The sequence below is a fragment of the Argentina silus genome (genome assembly GCF_951799395.1).
Source record: "Argentina silus genome assembly, chromosome: X".
Taxonomy (NCBI): domain Eukaryota; kingdom Metazoa; phylum Chordata; class Actinopteri; order Argentiniformes; family Argentinidae; genus Argentina; species Argentina silus.
The window spans coordinates 42,632,427-42,649,801 of NC_139653.1; the positions used below are offsets into that span (position 1 = coordinate 42,632,427).

Sequence of the window (17,375 nt, forward strand, 5' to 3'; positions counted from 1 at the left end):
TCACACTATCAGCTTCCACTGAGGAAGGAGACACATACAAGGTGTGTACAGCCTCAGAAGGGGAGGTGACAGTCCATTACCAACCTGACCGGAGGTGACTTTATAACCAGCCTAACTAGGGTTGAAATGACCACATAGTCTTGATCTCCATACTTCTGCAGCCTTGCAGAGTCATGAGACTATTAGCAGCTTTTGCCATGCATGACTTAGACTTGCATGCATGCATGACTTAGACTCAGGGTCTCAGTGTGCTGGGAGCAGGGGGTGGTGTCAGAGCCCTGTGGTAACCTGGGTAACTTCTGAGTTCATGTCATCGTTGGCTTGGCAACGCGAGTCCAGCGACGACATTTCCATGGCTAGTCATACCTGCTGATTGGACCGTTCCACTGTGTTCCCGCTGGAGTCGCGCGGCTGGCGCTGGGGAACCCTGGGCCCGCACCCATTGCGGCCACCGCCACGTGACGAGTTGTGCAGATCCAGAACCGACGGAGATGAGACACAGAACTCCCGGAAGCAGCGCTTGAAGTTCTCATCCAGGAAGGCGTAGAGAACCGGGTTGAGGCTGCTGTTGGTGTAACCGAGGGCGATGCAGAAGTGCCACGTCACGGCCTGCAGCAGTGAGTTGGGGATCTTGACCAGTGCCTGGATGATGACGAACATGTGGATGGGCGTCCAGCAGACGATGAAGACCGCCACGACCACCAGGACCATGCGAGTTATGCGACGGAGGTTGCGGTCCTTCTCCTTAGAACCGGAGAGCATGCGGACGCTCTTCAGACGCAGGATCATGAGGCCGTAACAGACGGTGATGATGAGGACGGGCATGATGAAGGCAAAGATGAAGACGCAGATCTTCAAAAGGTTTTCCCAGTACCAGGCAGGAGGGGGGAAGATTAGGGTGCAGTCTATGATACCCGATGCTGTGGACAAAGGAAACACATGGAAAAAATCAATAGCTTTTTCAATAGTGTAATTTTCACAAGTGCATCAAGCGATGTGTTCTTCCCCTCAAGCACTTCTCAAACTATGTTGCTGTTTGTTAAAAAAGTTGGTTGTGAGTTGTTACTACGACATACATTTTCTTAAACATTCTAAACGTTAGAGACACTAATTTATTGTTTTCATCTTTTTCAGGATGTCCTATATAGTCCCTTACCAGGCTGAGAACATCACCATGTTCTATTTAAAAGCCACTTTAGAAACTGAACTCAGGAACACTACTTTAGCTGTCCTCATTTTACTCCGCAATTACTGCAATTATGTTTAAAACCTGTCGGGTGTTAAGTATGGTAACAGCTGCTAGACAACTCTAATCAAATTGCTGACCTCTAGAGCAGGGGAGGCTGGTAAGGGTAGATATCGGAAAATCTAAATCATCTTTGTTATCTCACTATTTTCCTCTTACTCACATATTTGTATAGACTACTAGTCTGTGAAACACTTATTTGAGTTGCATTGTATGTACGAAAGGTGCTGTATTATCATTATTAATAACCACCAATCAGAAGGCAGGTGTGTGTACATACAGCTGTATTTGCCAGGGAAGGTCGAGGCCATGAACATCACAGGCATGCCGATGGCGGAGGATAGGATCCAATTACACACGTTAACGATCTTCGCATTCCGCGGCGTGCGGAAGTCAAGTGCCTTGATGGGGTGGCAGACGGCGATGTAGCGGTCGATACTCATTGTGGTCAGGGTGAAAATGCTGGTAAACATGTTGTAGTAGTCGATGGACAGGACGATCTTACACAGCAGGTCCCCAAACGGCCAGGTTCCCATAAGGTAGTTGACGCTCTGGAACGGTAGCGTACTGGTGGCTAACGCGTCCGCCAGGGCCAGGTTGAAAATGTAGATGTTGGTAGCAGTCTTCATCTTGGTGTATCTGGATGGAGAGCACACACACACACACACACACACACACACACACACACACACACACACACTGGCTATTTTAAGTAGAATATGGATGATGGTTATCTTTAGAGAAGTCATCATCTGGAGAGTGGGCTTATGCTGTTGCATGATATTTCCCAACATTTCACCAATAATGAGAATTTACACGGGAGGGAAACAGATTAATAATACAGGCATAGACCTCCCTCTGCATACAGTATGGTGCAAAATCTCTAACACAGACTGTTAAACGCAGACTGTCATTTTAACACCAATGTAATATCGTGTTTTGTTTGTTTAACGACTCAGAGCATTCTTCAACAAGCCTCAAATCCTCTTATAGCAAGAACAAGCTGTAGCTAATTAAAGCGTATTAGTTCCAACATCATGAAAACAGACACTACAACAGTACACTACAACAGTACACTACAACAGTACACGACAACAGTACACGACAACAGTACACTACAACAGTACACTACAACAGACACTACAACAGTACACGCTAGACCATGAATGTCATTGTCACACAGCATAAGATATTATGACAATATTTGTTTTGTGTGTGCTATCACAGGACTCATTATCCTGGTGACGGTATGTCAGACATTTACCTAGGGTAGAAGAGATATTGTATCATTGTCCACTGTATTTCATCAAACTACGATGACAATTTAACTGAGTTTCACCCTTATCAGTTCTGTTATTGACCCCAAAAAATGTTATTGTTAATAATGAGGTTTTAATGATTTTCACAACACAAAGACATGGCAGAATGATGTTGTTGTAACAAAGGGTTCTAGATTGTTTCTATGAGGCACACACATATAACGCATCATAACTAATTAGAGGCATATATGATGGCATATAATATATCATAATATGTTATATTTATCTATAACAGTTTTTTTTCTCCAACTGACAGAAAATGGTTGACCATTATGAGATGATAAAAGACATTATAATGCTGCAGTCATACATGCTTATAACACGTCTTTGAATGCGCTATGAACACATTACAAATGTATGCTCTAAGTAATGTGTTGCAGAAGTTGGTTGTAGGCTGTTATGTCTTTATTGGCCGGTTTCTTGGACCTAGATTAAGCCTCATTTTAGATTAAAAAGCATATTTAATGGAGAGACTTCGGACTATGCTTAATCTGGGTCCAAGAAAACTGTATCAAGGTTAAATTGGAATGGTATCAAGTCTCTTCAAGCCTTCACCATAGCAATAAACATGTGATGGTTATTCTGGGTTTCCTGTGCTTTTCAACACAGGACACAACTGCTGTACATGTACAGTACATGTTGTTGTTGCAATAAAAGTCTAAACTGGATGTTGTTTCTCTGTTAGGCTTATATATCTTTATAGATCACTTGAGATTTGAGTAACCTTCATACAAGGCTCGATTTAAAAGCCTTGCTGTATTGGACCTGGTAGCTCTTGAAAAATAGATTTGATCTCAACAACTCTAACCTGGAAAACATAAAAGTTAAATACAATTAAAAACATAAGTCTCTGTACAGAAATGTAACTAAAATAAACCCTTTAAACTTCCTCTCTGCAGTCACTGTCTGCTTTCTCAAGCAGCAGCAGCAACAGCAGCAGCAGCAGCAGCAGCAGCAGCAGCAGCAGCAGCACCACACAGTCAGCCAAAACCTGGTAAATAAAAGCTTTATTGCAGTTGGACCTCATTCCTATGCTAATTCCAAGAAATAAAGAGTGGCGTATCCATCACTTATAGAGAGGATTCTGTAATTGGCAATTTAAATAGAAACTTAATTCAAGTAGGAAATTTGGTCTCTGTGATTCATATGAGTTTCAGAATAGCAAAATAGCATTCCATAACTCACATCCACATCATTCAGGATTGTCTTTCTGTGAGATAATGCATAATTCATTCCCAGTCATTAGCACAAGTCATCACCTGGGATTTGAAAATTGCTTTGTTTTTTCCCTTTTCATTTAAAAAAAAGTCTTCATTCTCCCCTAATGGGAAAGTCAGATTAGATAACAGAACATTATATGGTTCAGTTGGAGTTCTTTGAAACATGACGAAACACTTATTAGTATATCACCTACCTAAGAGGAAAATAGTATGTTAATATGGGTATTAAGGAACACACATTACTCACATATCCACTGTATTATTCATGTATTATTGAATCATTGATGAATAGCTGAAAAAAAAAGACGCAATATGGGCATCCTGTGAGGGATACCGAGGTCGAAGGGTTAAGCCAAACCTTTTCCTCTTGACAGATGTCAGATACGGATATATTGGCGATGGTTCAGTCGCTTAATGAGTCAAATTGCAAATTTCATACACTCATGAAAAGCAATGCACTGCACAGTACGATGTCTACGACAGTAATTATTAATAGGCTATGTTCCAATAACCACACTAACATACAGTACCATATAGCATGTTGCTATGTTTAGGCCATCTGTTCAAGTCGTATGCTAGCTAGTGGACATTAGGACACAGCCATGCTGTTTAGGCCCGTCAAGGATCCCCAATCACTAGTGAGAACTGGGGGGAATGGGACTTCTGGGAATGTCAGGTTTATTCCAGCTATGTGCCCTTGGTGCATGGGGACTTGGCCGCTACGGTATCAAATTGTGTCGTGTGTGCAGAATATTGAATCCAATTTCGTCCGTTGAGAGGCCATTTTAAAAATATCGAGGCCCTGTTTCTCTATGGCAACAGGACCAATGCCAAGACCTGCTGAGTAGAAATCCCAAAGCTACCACTTCCCTATAACCCAGACCATGAGGCAATGAATCATCTTTAATACATGCTAAATATGACTTGAATAGGGTTAGACTCAGTTATAACATTGACACATTTAGTGATCCAGAGTCTGATGCATAGCACCAGTTAAAACAGATTACTCTGACTCTTGATTATTCTATATTTTTCACTGTAATTGAATCAGTCCCTATCTAAATAGATGACCAAATAAATACATAAATAGCTTCCCAAGCGAACATCACAGTAATGGAGTTAACTACAAACAGCACAGAGGAGAAAACAAATGTGAGGCAATAAATTAAACTCCATATTTCTCTAGAGGAATGAGAAGCCATGTTTTAACCATGTGGCTCCAAGTCCTAGGCTTGATAGATCGACACATTAGTAGCATACTGTGTTAGCAGAGAGGGGAGCAGGGAGTCTGTATTATAAACACATGCACTGTAGATGTACACAGAAATCTGGCTCTGGTCTCAGGGTTTAAGAATAATACTGTGCGTAGCTGCTCTGGTAGTGTATGATGAATGTGTGTTAGGTGTTTAGGCAGCTGACAAAGAGACCAAGAGCAGCTGTGAGTATGGCGTGAACCTATGATCCAGCACTGGGAGGCGAGTGCTCTGTCACACTGAGGCTGGTGAAGGCCAATTCACAATTGCAGCATCCATGTCTTCAGGTCTGTGCAGATGAAGGACAAGGTATCTCTTTTGACTATTGAGATGCACCCCTAGGCCCTGGAACCACATGCACACACACACACACGCACGCACACACACACATTCGCGCACACACACACACACACACACACACTCACACAGAAACACACGCACGCACCCACCCACCCACCCACCCACACACACACACACACACTCAGCTTCCACTCCATCTGTCTCCTGTCTGGCTAAATAGTCTACCAGTCCAACAGACACTGAAGAGATGGAGAGGATACTGATGTCTTTTCTAGGGATAATAATACAGCATATTTGTATCTACCAGCTAGTCGCTACCATCACTTCCATATTTGATAGAAAGTGGACAGAAATGATGGGTAGCCCTGTCTGAGACATGTAAACTCAAGTGTTGTTCATGGACCTTGACAATATTCTCTTGGCCTAATGGCAGATACTTGAGTCTACAGTACAAGATTTTTCCTCCGGTTTGTGAGCCAGTTCTAAGGCAAAGAGAATGTTTTTAAGCATCAAAAGCCTCTCTTCAAGTTGGATGACGTCCTTTCGCCTTTCTTGATAATTAAGGATATCATTGTCCCCATAATCATGCACCATGTATGAATCATATTCTGGAATTCCTTAGTTGAGGCTTCCGATTCTTTGAGGTGGAGAGAGCGTAGTTCTGACTTCTGTGATCAAAGAGATGACAGAGCCTCTGATACATCAGAGAGAGAGAGAGAGAGAGAGAGAGAGAGAGAGAGAGAGAGAGAGAGGGGGAGAGAGAGAGAGAGGGAGAGAGAGAGAGAGAGAGAGAGAGAGAGAGATGACAGTGACCCTTATAAAACTCAACAACCATCAAACCGCCGCAGGCCAACTGCCTAATGAGAGCACCCAAACACCACTGTCCTGTCTGTCTAATGAATGAAAAACACACCAGTCCCTGCTGCAATCACTTCTACACCTACACCTGCTACCACTGGACTCTGACCATGTGGTCCCGTGGGGACGTGGCTGGCATATGACCGGCGCTAGCCTGGGAAAGAGAGAAGACTTCCTGTTGCCTCCGACTGGGGGAGGTGTGCAGGGAGACCAGTGGAGGAAGGCTCAGTACAGGCTAGCAACACTCTCTCTCTCTCTTGTAAATCTTTATGTAGATTTTTAATTAGTTTTCACCTGTACAGTATGAATAAAAGATAAGTAAAGGCTGCTTGTAGACAGAGAGATGAAGGGATGACTAGGAGGGCTGCTTGTAGACAGAGAGATGAAGGGATGACTAGAAGAGCTGCTTGTAGACAGAGAGATGGAGGGATGACCAGGAGAGCTGCTTGTAGACAGAGAGATGGAGGGATGACTAGGAGGGCTGCTTGTAGACAGAGAGATGGAGGGATGACCAGGAGAGCTGCTTGTAGACAGAGAGATGGAGGGATGACTAGGAGGGCTGCTTGTAGACAGAGAGATGGAGGGATGACCAGGAGAGCTGCTTGTAGACAGAGAGATGGAGGGATGACTAGGAGAGCTGCTTGTAGACAGAGAGATGGAAGGATGACTAGGAGGGCTGCTTGTAGACAGAGAGATGGAGGGATGACTAGAAGAGCTGTTTGAAGATGTGAGGGAGGATGGCAGAGGACGGTATTCCTCTCTCTCTCTTGTAAATGAGATTTGACATCTCAGTGTGATTTACCTATATGACTAAAGCATAAGCGAAGAGCTGCCTGTAGCCCAATAAAGACCAGTCCTCTATGGAGGAGAGCAAAGCCCCAGGGCCATCACCCTCATCACATTCACCACACAGCCACATCACAACCTGCTGATGAAGACAGACAGGCAGCACCTTAGACACAGCAACACCTGTGCTGCCTCACAGCTTCTCTGCATCATGGCCGGCTGCCTGAGGAAATGAATGAGTGTGATGGTCTTTTACAACTACAGTTACAGCTGCTGTATGGTCCACGGCCATGCTCCACTGGCAGACAGCAGGCATCAAACAGCAGACAGACAGTAGCATCAGAGCGGTAAAGATTACCTTGTATCTGACAGAGAGGAGAGAGCCCTACTAGACTTTAGAAAAAAACAAAAAAACAGCATTTCAGTAATGACGACACTTGCCTTCCCTTTGTCCAACATTGTAAAACTAAATAGTTTTTCAAAAAAGCTTTTGTGATGACAACATTTTGTTATTTAGTAGAAAATGTCAAACTGTCAAAATATGAGTACTCTTAAAGAGAATTCTCATAAAAGGACTCATAAAGAGAAAGATAATGGGCATGATTGAATAAGCCTACTTGTCAAATGCCTTTTCTATGGAGTTCTATAGAGTTCTGCTAGACTTACAGTATGTCTACAACACTGGGCTGTATGCATTTGAGAGAGAGAGGAGAGAGGGAGGGAGAGATGGAGGGAGAGAAAGAGAGAGATTGAGGAGAGAGAGAGATATTATTAAATATAATGGTTTTTGAGTGGTAAAATGAATCTACAATAAATGAGTCACATATTAACTTACAGAAGAAGATAGAGTGCCAATCCTGTTCATGAACAATATCAGACAGAACTCCATCCCTCCCCTCATTCTCTATCCCTCCCCTTATTCTCAATCTCTCCCCTCATTTTCAATCTCACCCCTCATCTTCCCCCTCATTCTCAATCTCTCCCCTCATTCTCCATCTCATTGGTGGTACAGTGTTTGTGGCAGTAATTTCCTTAGTTTTTCTCTGGTAAAACACTGGTATGGTGCTGGAGATAATGAATATGAGGTTAAAACATTAAAGTGTCCCTTTAAGTCTAAGCATTAGCTTGAGAGCTACAGTACACAAGACGTTCAAGAGCCTAAGGCAAGGTTACTCATCACGTGAGCATGGTTCCAAACCACTTGTTACATAAACACAGTCTGTCACAGTCTATGTAACCCTACAAGACTCATCCCTCATCCTCCAATTTCTACCTCCAACAGCCTCCCCTGCAGAAGATGAAGAGGAGGGCATATACTGTACCTACTGCCTAGTGAGCTGATACAGTTTGTACTGTGGACAGTCTATTATTTCTTTTTTTTCTTTTTTCTTTTTTTTTTAATATATAGAACACTATTTACTCAAAGAAAGGACCTGTGTTCTGCAAAATAGGTCATCTTTGAAGTATACTGTTGAATGTACAAACTGTTTTGATTATTTTTTACAGAGGGTTGTTCAGGATGTTGTTCAGGATACAATAATAAAACACAGTACAAGTAGCCCATGTTGTTGTTCTCTATCCATTATAATAATTACCATAATGGCAGATAGAATGAGGGGACATGGGGTGATGAAAGTACACATGGGGTGATGAAAGTACACATGGGGTAGTAGTCCCATGATGCCTCACAATACAGGCAATCAACCAGATGTAAAAAGGAAGTGTGTTTTTTTTTCCAATATCCATGTGCAAACAACAATGATGGTCACTGATGGTACACCCACCCACATACACACAAAACACAAAAACACACACACACACACACACACACACACACACACACACACACACACACACACACACACACACATACGCCATGCCACATATAATTAAGGTAGTATGTATTGACCATGTATCTCTAGTACCTGTTGAGGGGGAGATGTAGCAGCAGTATCGGAGGGACGGGGGGGCATTGTATGATCATTACAATAATCGCCATAATGGCACATAGGCAGATGAATGGGACACACATGGGGCAGATGAAAGAACATATATGTCCCATGATACCTCACAATAGAGGCGATCAACCAGATGTAAAAATATCCACACGCACGTACGCATGCAATGCCAGTGTGGATAATGGAACACAGCCACTGTCTCTAACTCTCCATTGAGGGGGAGTTGTATCAGCAGTATCAGCTGCTGTTTGGTTCTAATGTCTGGAGACACACAAACCTGAGGCTGTAAAACACCAATTACAGGACTGCGGATGAATGTTAAACACTAAAGGATGCTGATCTGATGTGGCTTATTGCACCCTATTGATAAGATGACCATTTAAAACATTAATTTTTGCTAATGTTGTTTGTGGATGGAAGGTAAATTATGGCCTTGAATCGATTCTCCTAGTCTCATTTGTAGTTTGCACACTTTGCACAAATAAGCTAATAAACAAACAGAAAACAAACAAAACATTTCGGTTGAATAATCAATCTTCTTTGCAAGCAGAAACATTGGTGTGGTACAGAAGGATCATTTCAAATCCACAGTCACTTCTTAGTTGAAGTGTATGTTTACAGCATTCCTGAGAATTAACATTTGTTGTATTCTAGGGAGCACACTTTGCGGTTACAGGTGTGCTGCGCTGGCTGGGGGGAAGGGGAGTAGAAGGGGAGGGGAGGGGTGGGGGGTTAGAGAGGGAACGCCTGCGTGTCTCCATGACAACAGAAAGCACTCTGTCTGCCACTATTTGAATTCCCAGTGGTTTCCCAATTCTGCTCTGCAAACTAGAATTGATTTTCCACTTGCTTCGATGTGCAGACATCATTCTGTGGGTTACACTGTTGCTCGTTTGTTTGCGCTGTTTGAGTTTCTGGACATCAGTGCACAGCCCAGCTGTTGGAAACCGAGAGGCAGTGTGGCGTGGTTTATGGCCTGAACATTAACACTGGGTGTATGTACCGTAACAGACAGACAGACAGACAGACAGACAGACAGACAGACAGACAGACAGACAGACAGACAGACAGACAGACAGACAGACAGACAGACAGGCAGACATTTAACTTAAGTCAATCTAGGAAGTGATTTGAATTTACAATTTAAAATCAAATGAAAAAAACTATTGATGCTAGCTTCTTATTTTCAGTTTATGGAGATATTATTGAAAAGCAATGACCTGTTTGCAATCATTGAATCTTGATTTCAATTTCCTTCCTGTATTGACTGAATTGAAATTCAGCTGACCCCAACCCTGATATCAACCTCATTTGTCTATCGTTGTGATGGATGTGTGACATTGATGGTATTTAAGTCTTACCGAAGAGAAGACACATGTCAATACTTTTACAGAAATCCATGAATTCTAATTAGTCTAGTCTAGTGGCTCCAAAAACCTTTCTTGGTCTCATAGGGCCTTGGAGGACATACCCTAACAGCTCCCTGTGTGACTTCTGACCTACATATGTCTGATAACTCATTTGCTGTGGACCACATGAAGGATGTTTATCTCTCATTAAGGATTTTACTCAAATGACAGCAGAGGAATGGTCCTATAGAGCCATACTGCAAAGTGAAAATGGTGTATATAATTTAGGGTTACGGTGCGGCAATAAGGTTAGGAGTGATGTTAAGGTTAGTGTTAGGGGTTAGGGGTTAAAATATTTTTTTAGGAGAGAAAGAGTTATACTTCCTGTTTAGCAACATGGCCAAGAGGGACTTTCATTCAGAGCATCACACTGAGAAAAATAGCTTCATTACATAGTGAAAAAAGTTACATACAAATCCACTGGAAATGGTTTCTGCCCCTGGAAAGGCCAAATCAAACATGGTTACATACACACACAGGAACAGGTGCAAACTTAGTAAACTAAACCTGAAGTGCAAAAAACTGAGTGAGAAACATTTCATGTGGTAGTGGAGTGTGTGATGATGTTGTAAGAGACAGTGGACAATTGGTTGACAAGTGTAATGGAGGCAGTTTGGAACCACGCTTGCATGTTAAGTGCCTTTGCTTTAGCTCAGTCTTGTGGGGCACAGGAGACGGGAATTTGAAACTCAGTCGGGCTCCTCATCTCCATCTATATTGATCTATCTGCCTACAGAAGACTAATTTCCAAGTCTTAATGTACCTCACCAGCGGACCTGGGTCTAAATAGTATTGGATCTACTTCTCAGATACTTGTAGTGCACTTTATTTAGCTTGAGTGGCATGACGGGTGGGCAGAGTTTAAACTTGTTCCAATGATCTAGACAGACTTAATCAAGCAGACTTGAAGTATTTGATTAAGACATCATACATTTGGACATCCATCTTGTGATTGTGATTGTGGATACGACAGCTATCAGGCACTTTGCTGTTGTAGTGGAGGTGATTTGGAATCATCCTCTCATGATCAGGTAGCCCTGGCTGAGACATGTAAAACTCAAGAGTCCCCTGTCAGGCCTTGCTGATGTACTCTTGGCCTAATGGTAGATGCTTAGGCCTACCACCTAGGAGACCCAGGTTCAAACCCCACCTGTCACATTGTTCCATTTTCTCAAGAATCTCTATGAGGCCCAGATTATCACTAATAATAATTTAGATCTATTCAGTCTCAGAAAGGCATAGCATAGGTTGCATATGGCACACATCCCTAATGAACCATTGCACCCTAGTGAATGACTCTCTCTAGAGGTGTCACCAAGTCCCTCTTTGGGATGAAAATGTCCTTGGTGAGTGGTGACATTGATGATCAAACACACAACAGGAATCAACTTGTGGGGGAGAAACTACACTTTTAGAATAAAGGGTTCCAAAAGAGATCTTCGGCTGTCCATTTGGAGCCATTTTGGGTTTCATGTAGAACCCTCTATAGAAAGAGTTCTACATGGAACCCAAATTATTGTGTTATGATTTAAGGGTGATTTAGTCTGGCTCATAAAACAAGAATGTGTTGTAATGTAAACCCAAGTATAGCCTACACACAATGGAAGTGGAATAGTCCATAGACCACAACTCCAGTGGCAGCAGAGGAAGACATAACAGCATTATGGTGAACAATTAACATTGTGGTGGCATAATGAGATATATAATTGAAATGGCTTGAAAGCATAATGCTTTCGATGCATCTCAATTATGACACCACTCTCAAAAGCAATAACTTAGCTTTCACATATCGCAGAATAACTGGCCCAAACATCTCTCTGGCCAAATGCCATCTTCTAAGGGCTACAAAGCTCCTTTATATAACTTTCTGTGAAGTGTTATGAGAGCCACTCTGCGTTCGACTAATGATAACAGCCTATGGGTTACGTCAAACTCGTTTAGACGAATGTTTTGCAATGCCCTCAAAACTGTCACAGATCGTCGCCTTACATGCTAAGCTACGTCGTCACAGGAGGGCTGGGGGTAATTCCCATGCAGCAATCCAAACGCGTTAATCTCTGATCAACCGTCAATTTTACCTCGTGGCCATTCATTACGCATGAGTTAAAGATAATTGCCTGCTTAGTAAAGACTTAGCCTACGATACGAATGCGATGATGCGCTTTTCTGTAACAGTCCAATGTTCTATGTTTGAACACAGCTGGTGCAGCCCTGATAATAAATAAATTGCAATATTCTGTGGTTGTGGTTGTCTAAGTGAAAATATGGCCTTTTGCACTGACAGGGTCTAATCAACAGTGTTGGAGTGTTCAGTCACTTTAATTACTGCAGGCTTAATAATGTATTCACTGGTCAATACAGTGATTTACCGTAGAACGGTGCGTGCGCCTCACCTCGGTCCGGTGCCATTCCATCACATGCTCTATTAAAAACAGCTAACGGCATGGCGCGAAGGGGGAGACAGATGTTGTAATTTACGCTTTCGAGTCATTCACCATAGTCAGTGTTCTCACATACATTTACCAACATGTATTATCTTGCAACAGGTTACTCATCTCGCACTGTAGCCTGGATGTTAATGTTAACTGATGTTCTTAAACATAGAATGTATCTCTTTATCAAATGTCGCGGGTGCTAGGGTAACAGACGATTAGTTTGTGGGATCTTACCTTATAATAACATACATCACGAGCACGTTGCCCACCAGACCGACAACACACACGATAGAGTACAGAGCCGTGATTACAATCGCTATGATCACCGGTGTCGAGTCTTTGCTCAGATTGTCCGTTCGGTCACATCTGGCGTCCATCAAACTCATGTTGTTGTCGCTGGAGTTCCCACAGTAAATACTGTTGTTGAGCATGGCTAAATTAGTAAACAGAATGTCCGATGCGTTGCCGCTATCGCTCTCCATTATCCACTGAACGACAGGTCGATTTGCTGCTTATATTACTTTTCTTGCGGGTCCGCTGTTGCTGTCCGGTCTCCGGTGCTGAACGAGGCGCTCCTGAGGCAATCTCACCGTTATGGGAGCGAGCGACACCTCGCCAACCGGGCAGCAAGGTATGAGTTTTGAAGGGTTGTGTCAAACCAACGACGCTTTTACGCACGGCACAAGACACGAGAGAGGACGGAAACTAAATCGGTTTCCTCCTCATAGCGCGTTTTCTCAATTTATCAACCCAAATGACGTCACTCTGAACCACATGACCGCGACTCAGGCGCTTGATTGCGATGAATGACCAAGAAGAGAAACATTTTTAATTGCACACCTAGTCATAAATTAATGATATTGCAAGTGCACTCCCTACTATGTAATCACTTTATTTCACTTCTGTCTGAAGCTGCAGCAAAGGCGAACGAGAGCACTTGTGAGCCTAAAAGTGTATTTCTTAATTGAGTCAAAGTTTAGCAAATAGGAATCAACTAATATCAATGTGCAAAGATGATGATAATGATGATGATGATTATGTTGGAGGGTCGAGGTAGTCTAACTACAAGCAACAGGTGCGGTTGTACAGGCCTTGTATACGTCCAGATGATGATGATGATAGCGACAGTAGTAGTAATGGTAAGTACCTATCTGTATACCTGTATTATGCTCTTCTTGAAATCCAAGCAAGTTTCAATAACCATCATCAATGTTAGGCGTATATTAATAATCAAATCAGACATAGGCCTTTATCGAATACAAATAAAAATACCATGTAGGTTTTATTGCTAATTACAGAACAGATGTAGTGACTTGAGGTATTCTTAGCTCCATGTGTTTTGTAATGTGTTATAATCACATTATAAATGTGCCAGAGGTCATTCTGTTACAGCTCTAATATATCTAATCCAATATTGATTGATTATAATCATGGTAATGCACCTCTTTTTGCCATTACAGTTGCTGGGAGGCGTTAAGTGGATAACAGTAATTTGTTGAATGTATTGGTGGCCCATCTCGATTGTTACCACATAACAGGGCACTGAGCCACCTTACAGGGGCAGCAGGTAGCCTGGAGGTTAGAGAGGCCGGCCAGCAATCGGACGGCTGCTGGTTCGATCCCCGCTCCAGGAGGGTGATTTAGTCTCAATGGTTCAAACGCATAGAGAATAACCATGTCATAAAACTTCCAGTTATATAATAGTCAGAGAGACACCAACATCCTTGATGAGAGGGCAAATGATCAAGTGGTGTAATTGAAATTGCGATCCATTACTGATATTAAAGTATTGTTACAAAGTTTACTATACTGGCAACATGTTCCTCTCTCAGGTGAGACAGAAGGGTTTGACTGTTACCATGGTGATCTTCATATCCTGGCAATAGTTTAGGAGCTCTACGCCCACAAAGCTCATGTGTTTTACTTTTGTCAATCTAAAACTGATTATTTGAAGATGAGGAAAGGAAATGTGTCACGTCCTCCACTTCCACCTAGCCTGTGCCAGTCTCTCTCTCCCCTGTCTGTCTCTGTCTGTCTGTGTGTGTTTGTGTGTGTGTGTGTCTCCAGGCTCCAGCTATCCTGTTCACGTCATCATCTCCACCTGCCCCATCTACACACCTGCAGTTCATCAACTCATCATCTTGCTGTATTTAAATCCCAGCTTCCCATCCACTCATCGCCAGATTGTTTGTTGGCTTTTCATGTTAGTCTCGCTCTCGGCCGTTTTGCAGCGTTTAGTTCTCTGTAGATTCTCTTTGTCTTAAGTATTTGTCTAATCTCTCTGTGCTACAGGACCACTTCCTGGTTTCTGCCAGCCTGCCTACCTGCCTGCCAGCCTGCCTGCTCGCCTGCCGATCCTACCTGTCCTGCCTGCCTGTCTACTTGTCCTGCCTGCCCTGTCTGCCTGTTTACCTGTGCTGCCTGCCCTGTCTACCTGCCTGCCTGCCCTGCCTGCCCTGTTACCCTGCCCTGCTTGCCATTCCACCCTGCTGCTCCATTTTCCCCTATTCCTTCATTAAAACCTGATTCTTTTATATACGTGTCCTGTCTCTGTGTACTGCGCTTGGGTTCCTTAGTTCTGACCGAAACAGTACAATCTGGCCATGATGACGAACCCAACGGACACAGAGTCCCTCCGCCAAGCCCTTACCTACCATGGAGCCCTTCTTGGACAACACTCACAAGCCCTCGAGGCCATCTCCGGTACGGGAGAGGTTCCCCGCCAAACCTTCGCCAATCAAGATGTCTGACTGGGGAATCAAGAAGAGGCCCTCAAAGACTTTTCTGATAGTTTGAGAGAGTTTTCGGCTGTTTTCAGTAGTCTCCGCAATCCACCTACCTCTCAGGCAGCTTGAGCCTGTTATAAACCCCTGTGCTGTCCATCTTAAACCCCCTGCCTCCCTTCGTGTTCACCCCATCTTTCATGTGTCCCAGATCAAGCCTGTCACCTCCAGCCGTCTGTCCCCCCCAGCATCTGTTCCCCCTCCTCTCTGGATGATTGACGACCACCCCGCATACACTGTCCGGTGGCTGCTGGATGTGCGCCACCGGGGTTGTGGTTTTCAGTATTTGGTGGACTAGGAAGGTTACGGTTCCTCGCTCCCAGATCCTGGACCCAGGCTTTATCCGGGACTTCCACCGTGCACACCTGACCAGTTCCAGATGTGCTCCAGGTGACGCCTGTAGAGGGAGGGGGTACTGTAACACCCTCCACTTCCACCTAGCCTGTGCCAGTCTCTCTCTCTCTCCCCTGTCTGTCTCTGTCTGTTATGTGTGTTTGTGTGTGGGCGTGGCTCCAGGCTCCAACTATTCTGTTCACGTCATCATCTCCACCTGCCCGATCTACACACCTGCGGTTCATCAACTCATCACCTTGCTGTATTTAAACCCCGGCTTCCCATCCACTCATCGGCAGATCTTTTGTTGTTTGTCTAACCACACTCTCTCTGTGCCACAGTACCACTTCCTGGTTTCTGCCTGCCTGCCTGCCCTGCTTACCTGCCCAGTCTGCCTGCCTACCTGCCCTGCCTGTCTACCTGCCCTACCTGCCCTCTCCGCCTGTCTACCTGTCCTGCCTGCCCTGCCTGCCTTGTCTACCTGCCTGCCTGCCCTGTCTACCTGTCTGCCTGTCCTGTCTACCTGCCTGCCCTGTCTGCCCTGCCTGCCTGCCCTGCTACCCTACCCTGCTTGTCATTCCACCCTGCTACTCCATTTTCCCCTATTCCCTCATTAAAACCTGATTCTTTTATATACGTGTCCTGTCTCTGTATCCTGCGTTTGGGTTCCTTTGCTCTGACTGTAACAAAATGTTTTGTTTAGGGTCTTATGAATGCCTCTCATTGTGTAATAGTGTATATCTACACTATTGTGTGTGTGTGTGGGGGGGGGGGGGGGGGGTGGTTTACCATCGATGATCATCCAGGTTGAATATATCAATGTGTTAAAGTCTTTTCTTTGTGATAATTATGGCGTTGTGAAAATACACATCTTGTCTTGGTTTACATACAGACTAGTACAGTTACACTTAGTTCCGTAATGTATTCTATTGCGTTCAATGATATTTCTCTCTGATTATTAAAGCACTGTATCTCCTAGCCAACTCAATATGTGTCGATCTTTAGATTTAAATCTAGTTGGCTCTGTATAGTCCTAGGACACAAGGGAGGGAGGGTGAAAGTCTAACTAGCCCCAGTCAACCATGGGTAATAGTGCATGCTCTGATAGAGAAGAACATGGTGTCTTTCCCACTCCCAGGTTCTGGTCCAATAACCACACTTGTATACCATCACTTAAGTAGCATGCTGTATAGCTTCATTCTATGTGGTATGCAAGTGTTGATATTGGAACATGGCCAGTATGCTGCCCCCCACCCCACTTGGAATGGATATGTGTATATTTCCACCATATCTGGATTGTTTAGCACTGTTACAGACTATTACAGACACGGCATTCTCCTAAGATCATGCATGGTATGTGATCATATTTAATATCAGTCCAACCCTCATTTGGAACTCATCTCTGACTATCTATTCCACCTCTGTGTACTACGGCAGCTCTCTCTCCTAGGCCTTTATAAAATAAAGCAGAGCAT

At 43.7% G+C, this 17,375-nt stretch overlaps 1 protein-coding gene across 1 annotated transcript; it reads right to left on the bottom strand.

The window, feature by feature from the left end:
- Positions 1-13,266, bottom strand: oprm1 (opioid receptor, mu 1; the record flags this gene model as incomplete). Its single annotated transcript, XM_083694737.1, has 4 exons — positions 1-18; positions 367-920; positions 1,527-1,885; positions 13,019-13,266. 4 exons carry the CDS (start codon positions 13,264-13,266, stop codon positions 1-3), a joined length of 1,179 nt encoding a protein of 392 aa, XP_083550863.1.
- Between the last annotated feature and the right edge of the window lie 4,109 nt (positions 13,267-17,375).